General features: G+C 37.8%; 1 protein-coding gene across 3 annotated transcripts in view; it reads right to left on the bottom strand.

The window, feature by feature from the left end:
* Positions 1-24,480, bottom strand: part of SLC9A9 (solute carrier family 9 member A9) — a 219,139-nt gene extending 194,659 nt beyond the window's left edge. Inside the window, exons 1-4 of one of the 3 annotated variants that reach the window (XR_014587992.1) lie at positions 23,591-24,480; positions 17,118-17,320; positions 12,051-12,128; positions 11,345-11,421 (exon numbers count right to left, since the gene is read on the bottom strand). Coding sequence is in view for 2 of the 3 variants with exons in the window: in XM_083848189.1 (XP_083704315.1) it covers positions 11,345-11,421; positions 12,051-12,128; positions 17,118-17,320; positions 23,591-23,765 (533 nt within the window). In the remaining variant the exon portion in view is untranslated. The remainder of the gene's footprint in view (positions 1-11,344; positions 11,422-12,050; positions 12,129-17,117; positions 17,321-23,590) is intronic. The other 2 variants (XM_083848189.1, XM_083848190.1) reach the window with 2 other exon arrangements.
* Between the last annotated feature and the right edge of the window lie 210 nt (positions 24,481-24,690).

Here is a 24,690-nt window from a genome sequence, read left to right as displayed (position 1 = left end):
TAATTCAGGATCAAACGCAAAAGCTTTCTGGCTATGTTAGAACGCTGTTTCGGAAAGATGTCAAAATGGGATTATGACTTGGACAGGAAACTAGATTGTGTAGTAACCCACTTACATTTGTCAGCCCTCAGGCTCTGGCAGTGCTCTTTGATGCTGGCCTCACCATGGCTCTTCTCTCTTCCATTATACATGAAGTTTTGAGTCACCTGAATGGTGATGGCAAAAAGGGCTTTTCAGATACCCACAGTGGTAGACCAAATGGCATACCATAGATTAGAGCAGCGTGCTGGCGTTCAGAGTTGTCTCTCAGCTCTGCCACTGGCATGGGCTGAAACAGTCCCATCCCTTAATCATAGAATCATAGGGTAGCATGGGTTGGAAAGGACCTTAAAGATCATCTAACCCCAACTCCCCTGCCATAGGCACGGATGCCAATCACTAGATCAGGTTGACCAAGGCCCCATCCAGCCTGGCCTTGAACACCTCCAGGACATCCACAACTTCTCTGAGGAACCTGTTCCAGTGCTTCCCTATCCTTATATTGAAGGATTTCTTCCTAATGTCTAATAAATCTATCCTCTTCTAGATTAAGACCATTACCCCTTGTCCTATCATTATCTACCTGAGTAAAGAGTCCTTCTCCATCCTTTTTATAAAACCCCTCTAAGTATTGGAAGGCTGCTGTGAGGTCTCCCCGGAGCCTTATCTTCTCCAGGCTGAACATCTCCAGCTCTCTCAGCCTTTCTTCATAGGAGAGGTGTTCCAGCCCTCTGATCATCTCTATAATCCTCCTCCTCGCTCCACATCTTTCTTGTGCTGGAGGACCCAAACCTGAATGCAGTACTTCAGGTAGGGCCTTATGAAGCAGAGTAACATGTCAGCAAGTGCATTTTTCCACATCTGAAGTGAGGGCAGTATTCTGCTTTCTAAAAATCAATCCATACTTAAAAGGTATTTTATGATCTTTGAATGAGAAAGGCTATTTAGTAGACACGTAAGAGGTAATGCTATGCTTTCTGGATTCTGTATAATTTATAAAATATAAGGCAAATTGTGGATTTCTGCATGTACCAGATAAGATGGCATTAATAGGAATATTACTGAAAGCTGTTTGAATCAAGTTGTTCATCATGGCAGGACATGGTGGGTGGAAAACCCACTCACCTGCTGGTCGCAAATAGTAATGAACATTGGTTTGAAATCTAGCTGGCACTTGGTTACTAATGGCATTCCTCAGAGGTGGATGTTGGGAGGTATTCAGTATGTGATCAGACAAGGCTCAAAATAACTTGTTCTAACTTTGAAGTTTGCCTTGTTTTCATCAGGGGATTGGGTCAGAGACCTCCAGAGGTCAATTCCACACTAAACTGTTCTATGATTCTGCAAAAAAAAGAGTGGCGAAGACAACCTCACTCAGAGGGTTGTTTGAAGGGAGAGAAATGGCAATGAGCTGTACTCATATTCTGATGATCAATGGAGGGCAGCTGCATAATCCAGATCAGGTTTGCAAGAGAACTGAACAACATCAGATAGGTTCTTCTGCTTTCCTAAATTTCATTTCGTGATAAATGAAAAATTTCATTTCATGGTCCATAGAGATGGCGTGAACACATGCTCTTTCTTCTCCCCAGCTCAAATAAATGAAGTGGGTTGTAAGAACAGCTGGAAGGAAAAAATAAGGTGAGCAATTTTATAAAATATTCTGTTTTGTGTTTTTAATCTGAGAAACAGCAATCTTCTTGTACATCATAGGCTACAAGAAGGCATCAGTGGTGCAGTATGTAGGTCAGTGTATCTAGTCTGTATATGGCCTTACATTCTTATTGTAGAGTTTCACTATTAGTCATTGTCTTTACAGATGAAGTGTTTTTCTTTCTCTTTTTTTTTTCTGATCAGTGACATCATCCTACTCTAAATTTGCAGTATGCTCATAAATACCACAGAACAGATAAAGGCACCGATGCTTCCAGTAATGGAGATGCCAAAAAGGAATGAAGACTGGTGTTTTAACATGTCTGTTTTTGTTGCTGTTAAGCTTCACAGAAGGACTAGTTAGCTGGGAAGAGGTGAAGGCACAAAGAGCAAGCAAGCGCCAAATCATTATATTAAAAAAGTGAATGATTTTTCTGTATAAGCTGTGGAGCTGGCTATGGGCAGAGGCTAATGAGCATTTCAAGAGCCACCTTGATGCATAAAGTCCTTGCTGCAGCAGGAAGTGATATAATCCTAGCTGTTTTTCTTCAGTAAGACATTTTTATTGCAGTCTCCGTATTTCTAAAGAAGGTAAGAAGAAGGAAAAAACTGCTTGGGAAGCTAATTGTTGATGATGGGTACTAAGGTGACTGCATCAAAAGAAAATACGGTAGAAAAGAGGAAAGTATAGAATAGCTGAAAGGAATAGTCTGGAGGCAGAATATGTTCTGCTGTAACGTGTTATTTATAGCATCATAGAACTGCAGACTAACTAGGTTGGAAGGGACCACAGGACATCTCTAGTTCTACTCAAAGCAGTGTCAGCAGTGAGGTCAAATCAGGGTGCTGGGGCTTTAGCCAGTTCATTCTTGAAAATCTCCAACCCTGGAGATTGCATAGCTTCTCTGGATGACCTGGTCCAATGCTTGACTGTCCTCATGGCAAAAATGTTCTTGCTTGTGTCAAGTCAGAGCGTCTTTTATTTAATGTGCCTCAGTCATTTTGTCCTCCTGTCATGCACTGCTGTGAAGAACCTGGCTTGGTCTTTTTGATAACACCCACCCTCACCCCCAAAGCATCTCTTCCAGAGGCTAAACAAGGCCCAGTTCAGTTTCTCCTTACAGGGCAAATGCACCAGCCCGCATCCATCTCGGTGGCTATCCACTGAACTTGCTGCAGTTTATCAATGTAGTCAATGTATTGGGTATGGAATGAAATGTAGTGGAGCTTGTTCTCAGACAGAAGGTGTTAATGCAACAGCAACGATTAGGGAAACACTTTAGATGGTTCGTTGTCTTCTTAATACCCCAAACAAGTAAAAGCTGAAGAAAGGCTCCTATATTATTTTAACGTTATCTGTGTCTCAGATCTCTCACGTGGAGAATCTGACTATCTGGTGTGTGAACGAGCAATCCTCTGAGTTTGCTTATAACAAAACTTTTAAGGAAATAGATCTTTTCTCTAGTCCACGCACACCAATGAGTTACTGCCTATATGTTTTCAAATGTTGGTCAGCATTTTATCTGTTTGACAGATGTGATCCTGTGTAACATGCTCTAGGTGACCCTGCTTGGCAGGGGGGTTGGACTAGATGATCCATGGAGGTCCCTTCCAACCTCAACCATTCTGTGATTCTGTGACAGTAAGCTAGCCAGTTTGAAGAGACTAAAGATTTCATGCTCCATGCTACTAGAGAATAGGATTTTCCTCTGTTTTAAATTTCTGTTGCACTGTTCACCCTGAAGCAGCTCAAAGTACTTTGTAAACAGTTCAAAAATTCCTGTGTACATGATAGAGATCATGTCATTGCCTATCTTGATTCAGAGGGAAGCAATGTATTTGGTGTATTAGCATGTCTAACTACTTAGTAAAGCCGTACAGTTTTGTATGGCCTGAAGCAATGCATAGTGTGGGCTGAAGTAGAGATCTCTTCCTCAGTCATACGCTATTCCAAATGCTGCTGCAGCCAAGAAGCTGGATTGCAGAGGCGTATGGGTGGCCTGCAGCTAGAGAAATAGGGGGTGGTGGTATTTGGAGACCACACTGGGTGTCAATTCTTAAAGGATTCATGAAGACCAGGGAAGACACTAGGAGATCTAACCAGAAGTATTTATTCCTGCAGTAAAAAGCTTCTACTTCCACGGCAGTTGGAAAGAAGCTTTTTAAAACAACACCAAAATAAACAAACCAAACAAACATGCTCCTGCCACTCAACAGGACTTTCCTTTGGGGAAAAATCTGGACTTGAGTGTTTTTTTTCCTATTTTGCAACAAATTCCATTTGCATATTTTTCAAGAGTGCATGATTTACATTTTTGCTTGCTTCCTAGAGAGCATGCTGGGTATTAAACATCATTCTGCTTTTAGTCTCCTGGTATTACAGGTTCTGTTTGTCTCCCCAGCCACACACCTTTAATGTTCCCTATAATGCAAATCTTTCGATGTCCTTAGTATGCTGAGGGGTTCTTATGGAAGACACAAATAATTACACCCTGCTGTTCACCACATCTGTTTATGAGAAGAAGAACCGTGTTTTCTGCGTGATCAACTCTGCTGCAGTAAACAATGTCAGATGTTTGTTGCGAAATGGCTACAAATACTAAGACTGAACTTGTAGCAACACATACTTGAATTCATCAAAGTACTCTTGGAAGCACGTTCAGCTCTGTGTGGGTGTTAGTGGCCTTGGAAAACACTATTTTATATCAGTATCTTAATTTAACTGAGCTTCTTATCCATAAGTTGACAAGTCATACAAATTAGAGTGTTGTGTTGTTTTTGTTGTTTTTTGTTTGTTTAATACTTTATAACTTTTAGAACTGCTAGATCTCTGAGAATTATGTCTAAGAGAATGTCTCTTCCCTTTTTACTCCCTTTGTAAAATTCTGTTCTGGATTTGCCAAATATCTTTAAACAAAGGGACAAGCAGGAACTACCCCTTGTGACTGCAGCTGTGAGTTGCAGTTTGCAACAACGCAGGCAGCAGCAGAATTATTTTAGATTCATACTGACTGAAAAATCAGAGCTACCACAATGGGGCAGTAGGTTACACATTCACAAATAAAAACACCAATTCTTTTCCTGCTGGGGCTCAGGGTTAGGTTGTCTTCTTTGGAGAATGCCAGAGAGGCCCAAAAAGAGTACCAACACTGGTACTACATTCAAATGAATGTCTGCTCACTAGTTTTGTCTTTATTTCCAGTCATAGGCTGAATATCTGGTTTCAAAATATTAATGGAAATTATTAAAACCAGACATCTGAAGCATGTTCAGAGGGGTTTATCAGGGGAGGGCAAATGGTCCCTATACAGTTTTCCCTCCTTTTCTCTCAGTTAATCTTTACAGCACCAAGCTACTTGAACACTCCCCCTCACCAGTTTCTGTTTATACCAAAAATAAAGATTTTATTCTTGCCTGTGAGTAGGTTAAGCATTTGCCATTTACAGGTGATGTATGGAATAAAGTTAGACCTGTTTTCATTACATCGTTTGGTAGAAATGTGCGGTAGAAAATAATCTTAAAATTAGGAAAAAACCCTACTTTTCTTGTACATGAAGTAGTTCTGAACTAAAACAGAAATTATCCTCTGGGAAGGCATAGCTTATGTGGTATAACATCTGATAATCATTGTAAAGGTAGTTGCTTAGTTTATGGAGAGCTCCATAACAGAGGGATATTTTCCATTACCCTTAATGTGGCCCCATTTTTCCTTGCAGAAACAATTTCCAAAATTCAGAAGACTCACATAGCACTGTACAATAGATTCAAGCCAAGAAACATTTCATTTTGCTCTGCTGAAGCACAGAGCAGCTTCCAAGTTGTAAAGCTTGTTGTTTCTAAGCTCAGTACTGTCTCACATCAGCACGCCCCATTAGTATATTCCATTAAGCTTCAGTTAGAGAGTAATATAGAATGTGCCCATAACCTAGCTAAACATCTATTCATTTGCCAAACTACCCAAACATCTATGGAAATGGTAAGTGCAAAGAAAAATCGTATCTCTAGAGTCATGCAGTGCTTAATAAACATAACTATTGCATGCTGATCTCCTTGGGCATACATTGCCAAATCGTTACTGAGAAATGGAACCTGTGCCTACTGAGAATATGTTAACCTGTTAATTTGTCAATACATTGACAGTGATAGTCCTGTCTCCTATTACTATGAAGCCAGAGCAAGCTACTTATTGTTGAGAAGGTTATAAAGTAAGTTTACTTTAGAGGAGGAAATGAATACACATGCCTTTTTTTTCCTTTCCTTTTTTCTTTTTTGAAAGACTGTTTTCTAGTAAAAGTGGTTAATTGTGAATAATCTGTTTAAACGGTATGCTAGTGGAAAGAATTTGTCTCTTAGTCTTTAAAAGTACATTATTACTGGGAGCAGTTTGGGTAGGCATAATGATGCTAGAACAAAATCTTTGATTGGATAGTTATGTCAGGATGTATGGCATTGATGTAGACACTATAAAGTTGAACTTTTTCCTGCTACTGCTGCTTTTTAGGAACACTTATTAATTCAGCCCACCCATTCCTTCCTTAGGAGGCGTATAGAGGGGCTATTGAAAGTATACAGTTAAATGTGAAGAAAAAACAGTTTCATGTGACAATGGAATCTTGATACCACAAACAGTTGAATTTGAAACATTTAAAGTGTCTACTTAGGTTTTGCTGGAACACCCAGTCTCATAACCAGTCTCATATGGGGGTAAAAAATATTTAGAGTTGTATTTTCTGATTCTTGATATCTCTTTCCATGTCTCTCATGTATTGTATGTATATGTATAGATGTATGCATGTATAGAAACAAAACTGGTTTTGGTTTTCAAATTAAATCATTTAAGATTCAGTTTTTAAAAGAAGGAACTAGAAAAATATAAAAGAGAAAAATGTATTTGCATACTCTAAATTCTAGCCAAGTATTTTAGCATGAAGTGTCTCCCCATGGCTATAGTTTGCTGAGCTGAATACATGCAAAGCGTAACTTCTCTTTTGCTTAGAGTTCTAGAAGGTATCAAATGTTCTAAAACAACAGGTCAGTAGCTGAGACTGAAAAACCACTCACTCTTTAAAGGAGCATTCTCCTTAAAGTTTCCAAGGTTATGGCTCTGCTCTGTATTTTTTCTGTTATTATCTCAGCTTTTAGTGATCATATGCAACGAGTATTTCAATATTAATTTGTTGAATGGCAAGGCAAATGATTCTTGACTGCCCATTAGAAGGAAGTGTGAAGACTTACTCCTTGCTCTTTAAATATCAGAAGAGACTTTGTCCAACATGTCAGTCACTCCAGTTAAACAAAGATGCACAAAGAAAAGTATTTTGATTAGAAGTTCACTTTTAAACACTGATTACCATGAAATAATCTGATACGCTTATTCTAAAGCAAGCATCCATGTGCTCACAAACTTGTACTGGAATTAATCAGGGCAAACTAATGAGCTTTGGCTGTCTTTCGAATATGAAAGAGTCCTACCTCTTCAGTCAGAGAAGGTTGTGTGAACCTGAACAGCTAATAATAATCACCTTCATCTTTTCCTTAAAATACTATTTTAAAACACTGAGCAATAAAGGCTGTAAAGGCATAGTATTATTTTCTGGCTAGCTCTCTCCCCTTGTCAGAGACCTCAACATTGTATGCTTACACTCTTTTGTGGTTAAGCCGTTTTGTGCCAGATGTTCCCCCTCATCCGCAAGGCATTATATTGCCAATTGCACCCAGTGCCCATTAGCAAAATAAGAATGATTGCCAGGGAAGTATCAAGATAAAAAGACAATAAAGAAGTATCGAGACAGCAAAGGTAGAACAAAGGTGCAAAAGGCAGAATATTTTGAGAGAAGACTCTGAATATCATAGAGAGCAGAACGAGAAAGGATAGTAAGAGCATGAAGCAAAGGGGAGAGAAACAGAGGAAGAGAAGGCTACAGACTACATAGGGAAGAAAACTACAAAGGGAAACTGGTATCTTCCAATCCAAGGGCAGTGTTTCATCAGCTATGGTATCTCCAGTTTTTACCTCATTTATGTGGATACTTCAAGTTTTATACCCAGTTAAAATGCAGTAGAGAAATACTTACCTTGAGCTATTATTGCATGACAGGTTAAAGTGTGGTGTGTCCTTCCTCCTTGCCATTAAATTTAGAGGAAGTTGCATGTGTCTGTCAGATTTTCAGGGTACCCACATTTTTCAAATAGTGCTGCGCGAAGAGGGATGGATTTTTTTTTTAATAGATAATTTCTAAATTATTGTCTAATGATTTCATCTTTGGAGTAAATAAATTTTATACAAGATAACATCAAACTGCTAAGACAGAATGATGTAAAACTGAAATGAGCTTTGAACAGGAGACAGCTATAATGGACTAGCATACAAAGGGATGCTTTTTGCAAGACTGCCAGAATTAAACAGTTGAATCATAAAAGAGGAATGGAGTTCATGGAAAAAAATAATCGTCCACATTTAGCTTGTATCTGTTACAGGCCTTGTGCTTTTCTGCTACCAAGTTAAAGCTAGCCATAAATTTTCTACCTGAACTGCACACTTTTTAAAAATGACTAAGTGTAATTAAATAGGAAGGAGAAATCAAAAAGGCATCAGACTTTTTCTGGTGTGAACTGCTATGCTTTTACAAACTTTGCTTTGAATAAGCAACAGTGATGATCTTGGACTGCCTTGTGCAAACATTGATATTATCTGTTGTTTGTATTTCATGGCTTCATTGTCTTGAAACCACAACTACTCTTTTTTTTTTTTTTTTTTCTGATTCAACCACGATTTTTTTTACTGAGCTTTATTCAAGCAAAATTGTCACTGCAGCCATGAAGGCAATTCAAACTTGGCCTAAGTTGTCTGCAAATGCTTTTGCTATTTGAGTTGCACACTCACAGGGCTTTAAATTCCAGAAAAATGTGTCCTTGCCAAGCCTACTACACAGGCTGAAAAAATGAGTAAGCGACTGCAAACATGCTGGATTCTGAATATCTAAAATGTGATTTTGGCTTTGCAATATGAGAGAACACAAGTGAAGCAGAGGCAAAAATCACAGATAAGGCCAGCTTTATGAAGTCCATGCTCCTATACATAGACAGCTTGGCCCTGGCTGCAACTAGGAATGCTGATCTAAGAAGTCAGGATGATTTCAAGAGGGAAAAAATGCAAATCTTTGTACTCCCCTGACACTTAGTCATATGTTGCTCTGGTGGGTTGTTATCACAGAATCAAATTTTTTCCAATTTCTTGATCACTCTTCCAGCATCAAAATAGAAAATATCTACCAAAGGCATCAATTCGGGAAGATACATCCCATCAAATAACAGAGTTTATCAAAAATAAAATTTAAGGGAAGAGAACACCATTTCTTCCTGAAGCAGCAGTTAAGCCTTTTCCCTGCTTCTTCCTTAATAGTTTTAAAATAAATGTGGGAGAGAGTGTTTGTTTGGTTATAGCCTTTTCACTCAAATTCTACGCTGTTCCTCTTTCTTGATGCTGGAAGACTTTCACAGAAAAGCAAAGATTCTCCATGAGGAGACGGGCACCATTGTAGCAGCTTTGCCAATGTGTTCCTTGGCAACTTTTTAGCATTCATAGAGTTTGCACCCTACAACTGCTGTTCCTGTTCTTTATTAAAGATATTTCCCAGCTGTTTCTGGTTTACAAAGAGAGGTCTGGTCCTTCTTTGTTATCAGCCGTACAGTCACTACAGCAGAAACCACAGAAGGAGGTCACAATGGGGTGTTTTGTAGTTCGCTGTGACAGGAAGAGCCCAGTCCCAATGAGAGGCTGCAGATACGCAGCCTATAGGTCAGAGCCTATATATGGATTGACGTACCTATATGTTGTTGTGCATATGTAATAAAAAGTAAATACATGTTTACTCACAGCTATGCACAAAATATTTATCTACAACAATGCAGTCTAGAAGTACCTCAGGGTTCTGTCCTTTCTTTTGTAACAAGAACTATAGTTCTTCATCCCTTCTCTCTTGGGACAAGTTTTTCTTTTAGGACTTATTTATAGTTCCCTTCAGTAAAGCTTTTGTATTATCTTTCTTTTTTCTTCTTGAGCTCATTGTCTTATTCTTATCCTGATCTGTATGGTAGGCAAACATGTTTCACATTCTAATATGCCTTATTCTGAATATATTATGTGCCTTTGCTGCAACGATTTCAGTGGGGCTGTGACTTTGTAAGGAGCACAGTAAAAGGCTCAGTGCTACTCAGTGTTTACTTCTTTACCTTAGGGTTTCCTGACTATGGGCTTGAACTTTGAATTGCTAAAACTAGTAGGAACTTGCTGTATTAGATTCCATCTGCATTTACTCCGTTTTACATAAAATAACATGGGTACAGGAATGCCAGCATTTGGAATTTAGGATAAACTCAATGTATTATAATTCTTTTAACAAGCTTATTGAAGCTGCTGTGGCATTTTCCTTTTACCAATGGCAATAACACATGTGTCAGAGCTCAGAAAGCAAATGCATGTTTAAAGGCATCACCGGGCTGGACGGCCCTACTGCTTTTCTGCAGTCCAACAGAGCTATTAGAAATTGTTTTACATGAGTTTTCAATAGCTACAACAAGTTAGAGGAAGCACAGGAAGAGTCCTAATGAGATCCAGAACCACTGTTACCTCAGTAATGTCAGCATTCGGCTCAAATTGTTAGCAGAATGAAGATTTTTGCTGAACTTATTATTAGAAACTTAGGGGTGTTACCCCTTTTATGGGTAAGAAAAGAAGCAACTCTAAGAGCTGGGGTCTTACTGAGGTGGGTATTAGTGCAAATAAAGATGGGGGAAAGGATTTTTAAATGGTTTGCTTACTTTGATTGAGCTAATGAAACAAACAAAAATTCCACACCTTGCCAGCCTGGAAATAATAATCCATTTCTGACTTGCCAATCAGGCAAATTTTAACAAAATTAGAAAGTTTTCACTTAGGAAGAATGGAAGTGGAACAAGACTTTTCACCCCTCTTTTCTTCTCCCTTCCTCTTTTTCTGCAGAAATTTAGTCATGTCATATATGTGTTTAGTCATATCAGCAGTATAGTCAAACCATATATATATATTTCATATAGTTAAATTCACTTATAATTTCGTAGTGAGGTGTTTAGCATGACCTTCAACTAAAAGGTTTCACTTGGCCTTAGAAATGACTCCAGGAATTTTACATTTATGCCACTATGTATCTGTTCCCCCCCTCTTCCCCTTCCCTTGTGAGATTTAAAGTTCTTCCTCTTCCTTTATAGATTTGGTGTCCAATAAAAGGAATGCTGGTTAGAAGCACGGAATTTCAAAGGATAGAATGGTTCCTTTTCTTAGGAGAGACGGTTAAGGCTACAGTTGTAGAAAGCAGGTCATGCTTCAGTCACATCACCATTCATCAGTCACAGACCAGGAATGCAGGACATAATTTCCTGAGTGTCCTAGACAATTCTTATTGCCTGAGGGTTTTGTCTTTTTGCCTGAGAGTTTTGTCTTTTCCATCTCTGCATTCCCTGATAAAAGAATTACTTGATCTGTTACACAGGTCATGAATTATATTGACCATGCAAGGTCAGCAATTCTTCTTAGAGTTTAGTTTTTTTTACAATTGAAAAAAATACAGAGCACTAATAGTGACTTCAGCAATAATAGCAGAAGGCATTCACTTACCCTATGACAATGCAGGAGATGGCAGTTCCCAAAAAGGCATAGGTTAAAATTGATCCTAAGTTGCGAAAGAAATGTCTCTGAGGAGGAAAGTTAAAAAAAAAAAAAAAAGTCCTTTGTAATACAGTCAGTAAAAGAACATGAAAAGCAAGTTGAAACACTGCATCCAGAAGTGCCATTCCATCCATTCTTTTTCTTGTTACAACCCATAACTCAGATATTAAATGAAGCAATATAGGCTACAGAAGTTATTTTGGAAGATATGATTTGATTCATTTTTTGCCTCTTGGAGTGCCATTGAAATTCCCTCTTTTTACATATCTAGCCAAATGCTTCAGGGTCATAACAGAAGTTCACACTGAAAGTATCTGTTGAAAACTGTATCATAACCTCATCCCTGGAGCAAACTAAGTCCTGATCATGCAGTGTATAAAACACAGATGGGCTGTTGCCTATTTGCAGTGTTACCAGATTCAAAGTGGCCTCTTCTGAAAACAGCAATGCCCAAGAGTTACAAACTGCAAAATCAAATCTTTGCACAGACACAGACAGAGCAGACTGAGGACCACGCATCTTGCATTTTCCTCCGTTTTTGCCAAGTTCTTGCCATGCAATATAAATTGACTCTTTTCTCTGTTTCTGGCCTGTTGGATCTACAAAGCAGCAATCACATTCTGCCATTTCTGTAATATAAGAAAGAGGCACATACCTTCTTTAAACTATAACCAGCATGAAATATAATGGGTGGCAGCAAAATGTTGAAGAATATGGAAGGATCAAATGTCATCTGCCAGAAAAGACAAAAGAGATAGTAAAGACATATAAAACATTTCATTTGCTAGGAGAGATTTTAATTGTAACTTTTAATAGAATGGTATTATGAGTTTTCTTATACGTATAAATGTGTAGTTCCTTACTGCTTATATATGTAGAATACTAGTTGAATGTTTAAAGAAGGAAATCAGTCATGCGTTATTTTATGGGGAATACATACTAGCAGTGTTACCTGTGATATTAAGTACTTGCAGTGTGAGACCATCCAATTTGACAGTCCCATGCTTAATTCCTGGTTCTGATGTAGACATGAGTGTCGTGTCTCAATTCCCCACTTAACGAATGACAGTAACACAAAAGACCTACGCTACCAAAACCAAAGTAGTTTTTCCTTCAAAGCACGTCTATATAGTTACAGACAGAGCTAGCTAATATTGCTTAATGAGCTACTGGCTGTGAGCTAATACCTACTTTATCGAACTACGACACATGAAAACTGTGCACACCCTGACATCTTCATAAGGAGATCTTCCTACATAAGGAACCTCCTGATGTGTGTGGGACAGACAGCCTCTGTCTCCCTTTTGTTTTTTAAGGAATGAGAATTTATTTTACTGCCTCCTTCAGCGTAAAGCTGAAGGTGCTGCATGGGAGCTTCACCGCAGGCATACATGGGGAGTACAGCCTGCAGCACTCACCGGTCCTCACCGAGCTCTCCTGAGCTCACTTGGTGATCACGTCTTTTGTGGACCCTCAATATAGTTTCCTACTAAAAATTCTTAAAAGGCAGTATCACTTCAAACATACACAATTATCTACAAAAGAAGTCCCCAAATGGTTTCTAAATAATTGTGTTCTAAGTTTTTAGTTTTGAAATTTTATGAGTTTTAGCCACTCTTGAAAGTTGCTAAGTAATTTATGCAGACTCTGAGGCCTCCTCACCTCACACAGAGTTCTATACAGATCACTGGAAATGTTACAGGCATTTGGTAGAAGCTGGAGTTTCATGAATATTGTAATAAACCACAGTTTATTACAGTAATATTTATTTACAGAGCGACAATAAAGATTGTCAAAAGGACAATGAGTCAATTTATCTTTTCTGTGACCATTTACAAAAAAGCTCCTTAGGTATTTAAAGCACAACTGTGCATCTGTTTGAAAAACAAACAAACAAACAAAACCTAACAAAAACCAACCAAGCAAGCAACCCCCCCCTCCACATATTAACAGAATCTGTCAGCTATGTGTTGCATAAAGATTAACGGCTAACTTTGAACAAACACAAAGAAAATATGTATAAAATATCTGCTTTAAGTGAGGTTCACAGCAGGGTGTATTTGTCTTCTACCTTTTTAACATTGTTTGCTTTTGCATTGCAAATAGACTGAAGTCCAATTTATTTGCAATGCCTCAACAACAGATTTGACAGACAGTCAATGATTGTTTTCTAAGCTGACTCTTATCTTTTCATTAACAAAATTTTAAATTGAAAACAAGAACATTATAAAATTTGGTTTTAATATTTAAGGAATAAAAACTGCTTTAAAAGCCAAGCAGCAATCTGAACTTCAGAAAAAAAATGATTGTACACTCTGTCAAGGTGAACATTGCCTGAGGAACTGATTAATTGTATTTTTTTATAAAAGTAAAAACTTACTTTGTTTGCAGATAGTAGCCAAAGTAACTTTTTTTTTTTTTCCCATTCCATTGTAATTATTTTTTCTCTGGAGCATTGTCAAGGCATAAGTTTTTATAGTGTCAGATCGTCAGCTGGTATAAAATACCATAAATTCTTTAACCTCAGAGAAACTGTATCAGTGCATACCAACCACAGAGCTAGTTCATTATTTCCTCTTTCAGTTAGATGTGGGATCTTCATACTATCTACCAAAAGCTACAGGATGAAGTATTTAACCTGAATTTCACAGAGTATGTGAACAGGATGAAGAGTTTTTTGGTAAGAAATCATCTTTCTAAGCATTTTAGCCTAGAGTATGTTCAGCATCATTTTATCCTCCTTGGAAAAGATACTTAATCTTCTTCACATTCTCCTGATGCATTTGTACGTGCATACAGAGAGTATTGATTTATGTTAGTCAGTAGTGAGCTCTGGGATTATCCTTCAGCAAGAAACTAAGAGAACAAGCTCCACTGTTAGAAAGCTGCCAGCTGTCCTCCTTTCCTCATCTAGTGTGTTCCTGGCATAAAAAGGGGATCAATGAGTGGCATAAAACCTGGGACCATAAGACCAGCTTTACAATGACAGAACCATCCCCTAAGTAGATGGAGACAGACCTTAGACTAGTAGAAAAAGACCGAAACACCATAGAAAATAGGAAGCATTTAAGTCACCAGATCTCATTCTTTGTTTTCTGACTGCCATTGTAAATATTTGTGTCATGAAACTGGAAAAGCATCTAGAGTTCACATAAAGTGCATTCTTCACCTAACACTATTTTATAGATGTGAAACAAATTTTTCTTTTTGTTTCTACAGCAGCCAGAAACAATATATAAAATACCTGTTAAAATTTTAAAGTAATACTAGAATGAGAATGAGTTTAGGCAAGGCAAAAAGTTCTTATTTCAGCTGTCAGTATGTTGTTCACATTTGCCTTCAGCTTCAGGCATGGAGAGTGACAAAGGACAATGTTCAGTCACTGCACTTCATTTCAAGTAACTTTCAATAAAACAGAATGCTGTTTAAAACTATGGCATTGCTGGAGAAGAAGAAAATATTTTAATAAGCCTCCGTACTGTTCACTGTTCTGTCAGCAGCTATATTATATCAATACCTTTAAAAGAGACAGAACATAATTAGTGCAGTGGCTTGCAGCTCCTTTTACTCAGATGAAGTGATATTTTAAGGCTACAGTATGAATTATTTAGCTTCAGAAGAGTAAGAGCTGACTACAGAATTACTTCTGTCTTCTTACTAACAGATAGCTTGATTTGATAAACAGGAAGTGAGAGCTCAGCCTTTTTTTCCCTGTTCTGCTAACTTTGAATTATAAAGTTAAAAACAAACAAAAAAAAACTAGCTGGCCAATAATGTGCTGGCAATTTCAGCTCTGCTGGTAACTTCATGGAAAACAACAGAAAATGAATTTTCTTCACTTCTGAACTAACAGTCTCAAATGTTAATTTTGGAACTAATTCAGCAAATATTTTAAAATATTTTTCCATAAGCATCAGAAATCCTGAATGCATGTTTTACTACTCAAAACTGTGCTCTAAAGGATATGTATTTGTACGTTATGGGACAGTCCATTATTTCTGATAAATGCACTTAATAATCTCTTACACTGCAGTCAAAAGGGAATTGCAATTGTACAAAAACCAGAGCGTGGTGTGATCATGTTTTCTGTTTTGTATATCAGTGCTTTTGCCACGGTCAGGAAGGCTGCCAGGCATTATTTTTGTCTCCTAAATACTGTTGAATCCTTCCCTCTTCCCTTTCTTACATATTTTCTTTTTACAGGGGCACTTGCCAGTTAATTTTAAAGGGAAAAGGAGTGAAAATCCTAGCAGGCTGAGACCTTTCCTGTTATGTAGAGAATTCCACAATTCACAGTGGAGACTTCTAAGAATCTTCCAGCGAACTGGGACTATGGAAACGGGATTGGGCAATCCCTGTAATGGCAACAGGGACTTTTGTGTGAGCTAGTTCTCCTCCTTTCTCATAACACAAGCTAGATTCAGTATATCATGTCTGATGAAGATGTTCAAATGTAATGATTAGTGCATATGCTTTGGGAACTAAACCCACGCTTAGACTAAGACAAACCAACTGCAATCTACTAGCAGGAAAAAGGATGAAGACTCAGCAAGATCTGTCTAGTGTGACTACCACTGTGCTTTCCTGTCTCCACCCACCACAGCTCTCCTAGCCTTGAATGTCTAGCTCTCTCAGAGAAGGGCAAGAGTCTAGTAGTAACTACAGGCAGGCCCACAATGGTCCTTCATTAGCAAGGAATTTCAGCAGATGGTTAAATCCAAATTCTGCTGAGATGCCCAGTGTATATTCTAAGCATAATTTAAAAAAAAATAAATTGTATAATGATAATGGTATTATAACATTCTGATAACAGACTATGTATTACTATAGTAGATAAACAATGATACTTGTTAAAAAGCAAAATAATATATAAATAATGTTTTGTAATATTGTAAAAGTGTCACTAAGGGCTTAGAACCTACATGTGAATATATGATATCTTTGAGCTTAAAATCTGGATTTTAAAAAGTCCCTCTGCTCTCCCAAGTTCTTTAAGTTGCTGTCATTTTTAACAGAGTGACAGTCACAGGAAGCAAATATTGCAAGGGTGGGAAATAATAAATAAGTAAAATATTTTAATTGTCACATACTGGAAAACAGAAAAGGCCACAACATTGTAAGGGACTCTAAACCTTCTCCCACACTTCTCTTTTTGCATCCAGCCTGACTTGCTGCAACACTGTCTCCACAAGCTTGGGGATAGCCAGTGAAATCCCTGCTGAGGACCACTGCAATGCTGCACAAATGTGTCAGAACATTGTAATGCATTTAAGCATTAGCAAAAAAAACAAACACCTATCTACAGACATGTAATGTTTACAAATTCAGATTTGTAGAGAGTAAACCTCCTCTGCTTATACTGCCAGAGCAAGCCATTATTAAGTCAGCAGAACAAGATTTCAGTGGGGTTTATGAAGCTGTGGTGGCAACGAACCCAAGGTAACGGCTGTGTCTGCTCCCCCTGAACTCAGTGTCTGCAGGAGGTAGGACCGTTCAGGCAATTATTCTGCAAACATACAGCCAGTTGGATGCTGAGCAATTGTGAGATTTCTACTGTGACTTATTTCCTTTTTTATTCTCCTTCACTTTCACTTCTCACCTTAGATTCAAAATAGCCTGTGTCTCTGTCACATTTTATCTTGAAACTTGTTTTTCTCTCTTGAGGGTGTAAATAAAAGAAATATCTTACACAGTTTAGAATAAAAATAAGATTTTTTTTTACCTTTTGAAGCATTGCATTGCCCTGGTGACCATTGATATTGTGATGGCTGATCTCTCTTTTGTACTGGTATTCATAGACCTGATTAGTTATATTGATAAGTAGGGTGGATGGCCCAGATTCCAGCTTTTCACATTCATAAACTGTTCCGCTTTCAACATCTGATGCTTTTGTTGCATATCGTATAAGTAATCCCATTACAAGGCCTGGAGAGTATAAAAAAAAAAAAATAGAGAGAGATTCAGGTACCTTCGTGTATCTGATGTTGCACAATAACTGACTTGGAAAAAAAATGAACTTCCCTGCTCTTGCTCTGCTAAAGCCAGGACACCACTTTCTCAGTGTTTCTACCTTCACAGAGGTACATTTCTCTCAGTACTTCATGGACCACCAGGAAATTTCTTCCAAAGCAGTCAGTTCATTAGAATAGCAATGTTGTTTTGCCACGTGCTCAGTTATTCTCCTATTTTTGTGATCCAGTTGTTGGAATCATTCTGGTACAGTTATTAACTGAGTTGTTAAACTGTGTTTTCGATAGATATTTAGAGAAAGGGGATGGCTGCATATCTGAAGTGCCGTGCTGAGCATACAAAAATCAGCTGGTGCTGATTTTACACACTTCATCCTGGGGGCGAAGGGGTGGGTGGGCTCTGAAACCTTATCCTCAGGGTCAGTCTGCTTTCTGTAGAAGACTGTGTATTTATGAGACTGTATAAACATGGAGAATACAAACAGAATGAAGGAAAATTAAGTTTAGGATTAATTGGTTTATCTAAAATGTAGGACTCATATCTAAGACTTTTTGGCTCCTAATACAGTTAATAGTTATTACTTCTGCAATTGCCCTCTGGAAGGTGCGATTCTTCCTCTCTCAGCTCTAGTGGGAGTTTGAGTGATTACTTTAGGAGAGGTAACTAATATTTAGTTAGATAACGTTACTGGAGATGATTTCCACCCTCAGAGACTTGGACATGATTTCAAATTTAATTTCCACGCCTCCTGCATGTCCTAGGTGCTTTAAGTCCCATGTACAGGAACAGCTTTGCAGTTATTAATTATGAACACATTCATAAAATGCTAAGAATAGTCAGATGAAATATTTATGGAAGCCATCTAGATGGATATACTTACTATTAAAAAATAAGAAACAAATTAAATTACAGAAAATAGCTCATAGGAATCTGAAAGACAAATTTTATCGAGTAATCAGATGCCATGGATGATGAAAGTGACCATAGACACCTAGACAGGTAAATGTCTTTGTTATTTTCACATTTTGCACTGAGAGAGACCTCAGAACTGCCAGTTCCTAGCAATGATGTAGCACAAGCTTGTAGCTTCCTGGATTGATGCTACAACAGAGTAACAGCTGCATTGCCTGTTTAGTAGGCTCATGAATCTTCTTCTTTAGTATGGCTGGTTGCTTTAAATGGTACAGGATTTAGATAAGCAGAAGAAAATGCCAAGACTACTTTCTGAAGTTACACAGCATTTGTGCAGTAGATCAGATAACAAATCTAGCTGTAGTAAAAGACAGAATTCCTCAAAACTTTTTGGGAAAGCACTTATGGGAAAAGGGAAGCAAGCAGTGCATGTACTTCTGTGAAATATGATTTCTACAGTGGTCAGTTCCAGATGTCCAAAATCATGACTGAGAACCGAGGAAACCATTATTTAGTTAAAACGGTCAGGGTTTTCATCTTTTTTTTATTAGTTTTCCTCTTGAAAAAAAAAAAACACATTTTATTTTCAAATTCAATTTCAAACATATTAAAAACTCCTCTTCATTTGATGCTTGGACAAGACTTGATGTTTCCACCTCATTCTCTGGAATGGAAAACTTATTTTTTCCTTTATCACTTCTGCTCCTGACACTCTATCTTAAACTATAGCCTCGGTTTCAATCCTGTTATCAGGTATTATAAACTACTGTTTTCTACAACATTTTGAGATTCCTACTATGTTCATAGCACATAGTATGAACCAAATTCTGTTTGATAATTTAAAAAATGAAGATAAATGTTCTCAGTTATAGTAACATAATTGCATTAAATTGCTCAAGGGAAAATTAATTCAAACTTCAGTGTCAAGTTTAGACTAGGAGTGAAGAAGGACTGCTCTTATTTTGTATTCTGAGAAGATGTGTTATCTTCAGCAGCAGTCTCAAGCTACCTCTGCAGGAATTTTCTGGAATCGAAACAAATGCAAATATTGTTGATCATAATCCTGCAACATAGCCCTTGAGTATACATAAATCTATTTGCAGAAAAGGAATATTTTAAAAATATGATAACTGTAGCTGTAGAGAAATAATGATCACCACGGACTGAGAATTACAACCGGAATTCAAATCTGCCTTTGGATTTTCTTCTACAGCTTTACTTCTTATCCTCAGATGGAGTTCTGATTTAGATAATTTACTGAGCCACCCAAATAATGAAGTAAGTGATAATGAAGAACACAGAAATTGCGAGTCTTCAACAGCATACACGTATTGGAGAAATAGCTTTAGAGCAGATTCTAATGATCAATATTCTTAGGGTATCAGTGGGGCTCTGAGGTCCTTTTAGCTCTCAAGGGTATTCTGTCATGTCTTAGATTTGAACAAAATGTGGATGGGATCCGTTATGATGGGTCAATTCAGAATATTCTCAAGTGCTCTGTGGAAAGTTCAAACAAAGGCAATTGCTATATCACTACATTATGCTGCAGGAGTCAATACAGGTGGTGGGATAGCATTCTTCCTTCGGTAATAGGAAATGTGCCAAGGACTCTCTATACAAACCCTGATGAATTAAAAATCTGGGAAGAGTGTATTTAATATTTTAGTAGGTACATCATTTATGGAATGCACTTGCTGCTTTAAATCATTACATAAGGCTTCTCTACTTCACGCTCCAAATTGAAATTATGCTTTTATAATATATATTCTAAAACTTTCTTTCTTGTTTATTTAAAGAAGAAAATGGGGAAATATCATGGTAAATATTTTTAATGCATCTACTGTGGAAAAAAAAACACAGTAATTTCTAATTTCCTTGCAACCGGTGTTTCATGGTAGAGTACTGAAACACAAAAATTTCCCACAAAGGTCTATGGACCTAAAATGTAAAAAGCATACCTTCTGTAGAATAAAATAGCAGCTCACTCTGTTTCACACTGGCACATAGAAAGCTTAACTTTACCATGTAAGTCTAGGACTTGAGCAGTTAAAAATTCCTGAAGATGAATCAGGAATGATACCACATCAGTTACCTGACATCACAAGTAGGTATTATACTACTGTACTGATGAGCATGAATAAAAAGTTTCAAATAGTATTATGTGAATTAGGGATTTAGGTCATCGTAAATGAAAACTCTCAGGCAAGGCTAAATTTGAGTGTAATATCACAGAGAATATATATTTTGTATTCTAGGAGCCCAAATTCCATTATAAATGTTTTCATCTCGGTTACCCTTTATTTAAGTCACTTCCATTCAAAATTAGTACCAAGTCCTCATTTAATTGTTTCAAGCACATGTATTTAATTCTGGATTGAGAGAACAAAGAGTGTAACTTAAAACAAAAAACTGAATTGTCCTTTGCAGTGAGATCTCCTTGCTGCAAAATCTGACTCTGAGTTAAACCTGAATTGTTTCAAATGAAAGTTGCATTTTTTTTCCCACCTTCACTAGTGGAAGCAGAATAAGATCTTTAATCATAGAGCAGTATTAGAAGGGATTTCTTAAGTCACCCATACCAAACTCTTTAGCTAAACAAGACTGTTCTTTTTTTCCCAGGATTTTATCTGGACAGCTATAAAATGCCTTTCTTTAAATTAGAACATTCAGGGAATCCTCAGCAGAGGCTGGGTAAGGCTCACTCAGCCTTCCCATTGCACACCTGTCAGGAGTTGAACAACGGGGGGGTGGGAGCGGTAGATCTCCAATCCCTGCCCTCCAATCCCCTTAAAACTTCAGGAGGTAGCTCTAAGCCCTCTAACATGAAGTCATTTCTCTCTCTTGAGTATTGTAACGAATGTGTTCTGCTATTTACCCTTTTTTTTTTGTTTTCCTTTTGGTCTCATCAGCTGGTCCTATGGAGCACAACTTTGAAGGCAGGTACAACTCCAGTCAGCCTCACCTTCACCCTGTGTTTCCTGGGGCTGAGAACAAACCAAGCTGAGAACAGTTCTTAACTGACGTTGCTGAGGAGCCTAGCAGATAAATGTCACAGATCCTGTTGGTGGGGTGGTTTTTGGTTTTTAGATTTTTAGTTTAATTCTAGCTGCCTATTTGCAGGAGTTTTTTTAACTTAATCGCATGTATCTGGTAACACCTGCACCTCCACCCTGATACCTGCGTTCTGAGGTGGATCAGAAAGTTGGAATTCTTATTTTTATTTTTATTTTTTTTATTGAACTAGCTCTGGGCTATTCCCCTCTACTGCAGAGGGCTGTGACTTAAGTGTTATACGGGGAATTTGGGCACCTGACGTGGCTTATGAAGTATCTCAAGAAATCTAGCCCTACTGGAGCTGACTAATAGGCTTTAGAGATGCCCATCCAGTTTATTTAGAAGCCTTGTTTTGTTCTGTGTATACATTCCCAAATGTATCTGAGAAAGTGCTTACTCTTCAGGATTACAGTAAAACATCTAAATATGTAAATTTTGCTCTTTCCTTTCAGGATCGCACAAAACTTTCACCTGCCTCCTTGATATACAGAAACCAGAAAGTAAGCTGAGCCAGCTGTTTGGGGTCTGTTTGTCAAAGCAAGCAGAGAAACTTGTTCTCCAAGATACTGAAAAACAAAGGGATGAATGAATAAACAGATAGGTCTGTGTGTATTTTTTTTCTTTTTGTGAGTAACTGACTTTTCAATTTGGTGCTGAAACAAAACAACTGGAGTGTGTAAATAATTTCAAGCTAAGCACCTTGAAATATATATATATACTAATATATTTACATACATGACATTTTTGTTGAAATAGTGTTTAAGTTTAAACTAAATGTGGACTTTTTTTGGGGGGGAGGGGAAACTACAGAAAGATTATTAATGTAAATATGGCTATATTTAGTGTAGAAACATTGCCTTGATTTAAAAAAAACAATACATTTCCATTTTTAAAGTTTCTAAATGGATTATTTTCAAGTATGGATTTCTTTTTAGTTGAAACTCTTTGGCCAAAAGCTGCATTTTCCTTAAAAGCTTATGCAGAGGGGAAAAAAAAAATCTATACTTTAAATAGAACTTTCTATCAGGATGTTCTTAGTGTCCAATTTGTCTGTTCAGCACTCTGCAATAAATTTAAAACATCTTCCTGTTTTTGTATTCCTATGCTTTCTTCCTGATTTTCCTTTTTCACTCTCCCCATGCCTTCAACGGCTATACCCCGACAGTATACTGCCTCGATAAGTACACTGACCCATCTATCATACTGTGGGATGCAGTCTGCAAATAAGTGGTTATGTTATTCTGTCACTTGAAGGAAAATTTATAAGCTTCTTGCACTGCCATTCATGTATCTAGGAAATAGCTCCATGGGCTGGAGTAAAGCAAATTTCAGGGCAATATATTTATTTATGAAACAAGTATAAAAGAGAATTCTTCTCATAATGAAGACCCCCCCCCACACACACAAAAACAAACAAAAAAAACACCTATGTGAAGCAGGAGAAAAACAGTTGTACTGAAGTCATTCAGGCTTAACTGCGCTGTGAGTAAAGGCAGGATTTACCTGACTGCCAGCACTTGGTCCCCTGTAGATTTCCTGAACTGATTTTTCTCCTGGAGTTGCTGCCAGTAATCATACACTTGAGGAAAAATGAAGTGATAGCAAGACAGAATGACCAGATAAGTCACTGTACACTTAAGTGTATACCTTTAAACCAGTGAGTACTTCCTATCAGTAGGCAATGCGGAAAGTTCTACTTGAAAGTGATACACAATATTGCCAAACAGCACAAAAGAAGATTAGAACTGGACAGGCAAACTGAAATAACAGTACAGTGATAACAGTCAGAGATGACTTGAGGCATTCTTCGTAGCCTGCTTTTCAAAGACACAGCAGAAAAAAAACCACAGGAGTCTCAAAATAGTTTAAGCGTTATTAAATAACATGGGTGGATTCACAAAGCTCCTTAGTCTATAACCTTTGAATCTTATGCAAAATAGGAACACACAACTTTCGCTGTGGGTGTTTTAATTGTAAATTTCCTACTTCACAAAGTGTCATTCAGTGGCTGTCTGCCCATACAGGAACATACCGTGAACAGGGTGAGGATAAACAGCTCGTGTTAGTCACTCCCTTACCCAGCCAACCTGTAGCAACTTTAAAAGAGATGGTGTTACATTACATTTTACTGCCCAGTTAGGGGGCTGATGACACTTCATTGAGTATGTTTTCTGAGCCTTGTCAGCACTTGATTTGAAGTGCCTGCTCATAAATATGCAGCTAGTCCCATGTTAAACTGGCACTTGAATTTATACTCACCATAAACCATAGCTCCTCCAGTTTCATGCAGAAAGCGGAACCGATGGTTTTTAAACAACCAAATCGTTAATATGGTAAGAATGAGCAGAAAGTTAAAGACTAGCAGCTCCACGGCTCCCTGGTGATAAAACTGATCTTCATCTTTCACTGACGCATATTTTTTCAACTTCTCCATTTCATTCCCTTTATGAAGAATGCAAAATAAAAGAAAAAAAATCACAGAGGAAGGAAGGTGTTATCACCTTCAGCAGAAAAAAAAGGTCCGGACACTACAGAAATTCACAGCAAGCACATCTGCTTGATTTGCAGCCCTACAGTGAAGTGCCCCAGCTCCGAATTCAGCTGGATTCTAGTTACAGCTTCCTGTTTCTGTCTTAAAGCCGCCCGGTCTCATTTCTAACGTTACGGTTGCATCGCTGGACTGTGCTTGCTCCGGCTCTAGATGCACAAATGGTCTCCAAGGCTTAGACTCTGCCAGTTTCTCAAATCTTGTGAAATTTAGGCTGTGTTCATAAAGCTTGTTCCTGTAACACAATCTGAAGCCTAAAAACCGTATTGGGTTTTAATAGTTTTAGAGCGAAAAACTGAAGTTACGAGAATGACATAGCAACCTTTGCTAAAAAGAATCTTTCCGCTCTCTCACTTTCAAATGCAAGCAAGTTGAAGGTGGGAGTTTAGTACAGTGCAAAGACAAGAAAATGAAGCAATGAATAAGGATTTCAAGGTTTAGGCCCTGAGCAGGCATCAATCCTGTATGTAGCCAGAGATCTCTATGAAAGCAAAGGTCCAATAACCTAGAATTGAAAGTACCTTAAAAAAAATCAAACCAAATGAAGACAGTAGAATTTACTTTCCATTGTTTCTGCTGTTTGCATATTTTCATTTACATTACTCAAGCGAGGAAAACAATAGAAACTGTCTTACTATTTATAGTTAATCCCTAAGCCTCATGGAAGTTTTTCTGTCCTGGCCTAAAGCTGCAATACATGTCCAGTGCTGGAGAGAGGGATTCCAAATAAATTCTCATCTTCAATTCATCATGAGGGGAAAAAAGAAAAAGGAAAAAAAAAAAGTCTGCTTCTCAGTAGAAGAGGATAGTA

The sequence above is a fragment of the Anser anser genome (genome assembly GCF_964211835.1).
Source record: "Anser anser genome assembly, chromosome: 9".
NCBI lineage: Eukaryota > Metazoa > Chordata > Aves > Anseriformes > Anatidae > Anser > Anser anser.
The sequence above is the reverse complement of the archived record's forward strand: the minus strand, read 5'-3'. Positions and strand labels throughout refer to the sequence as shown.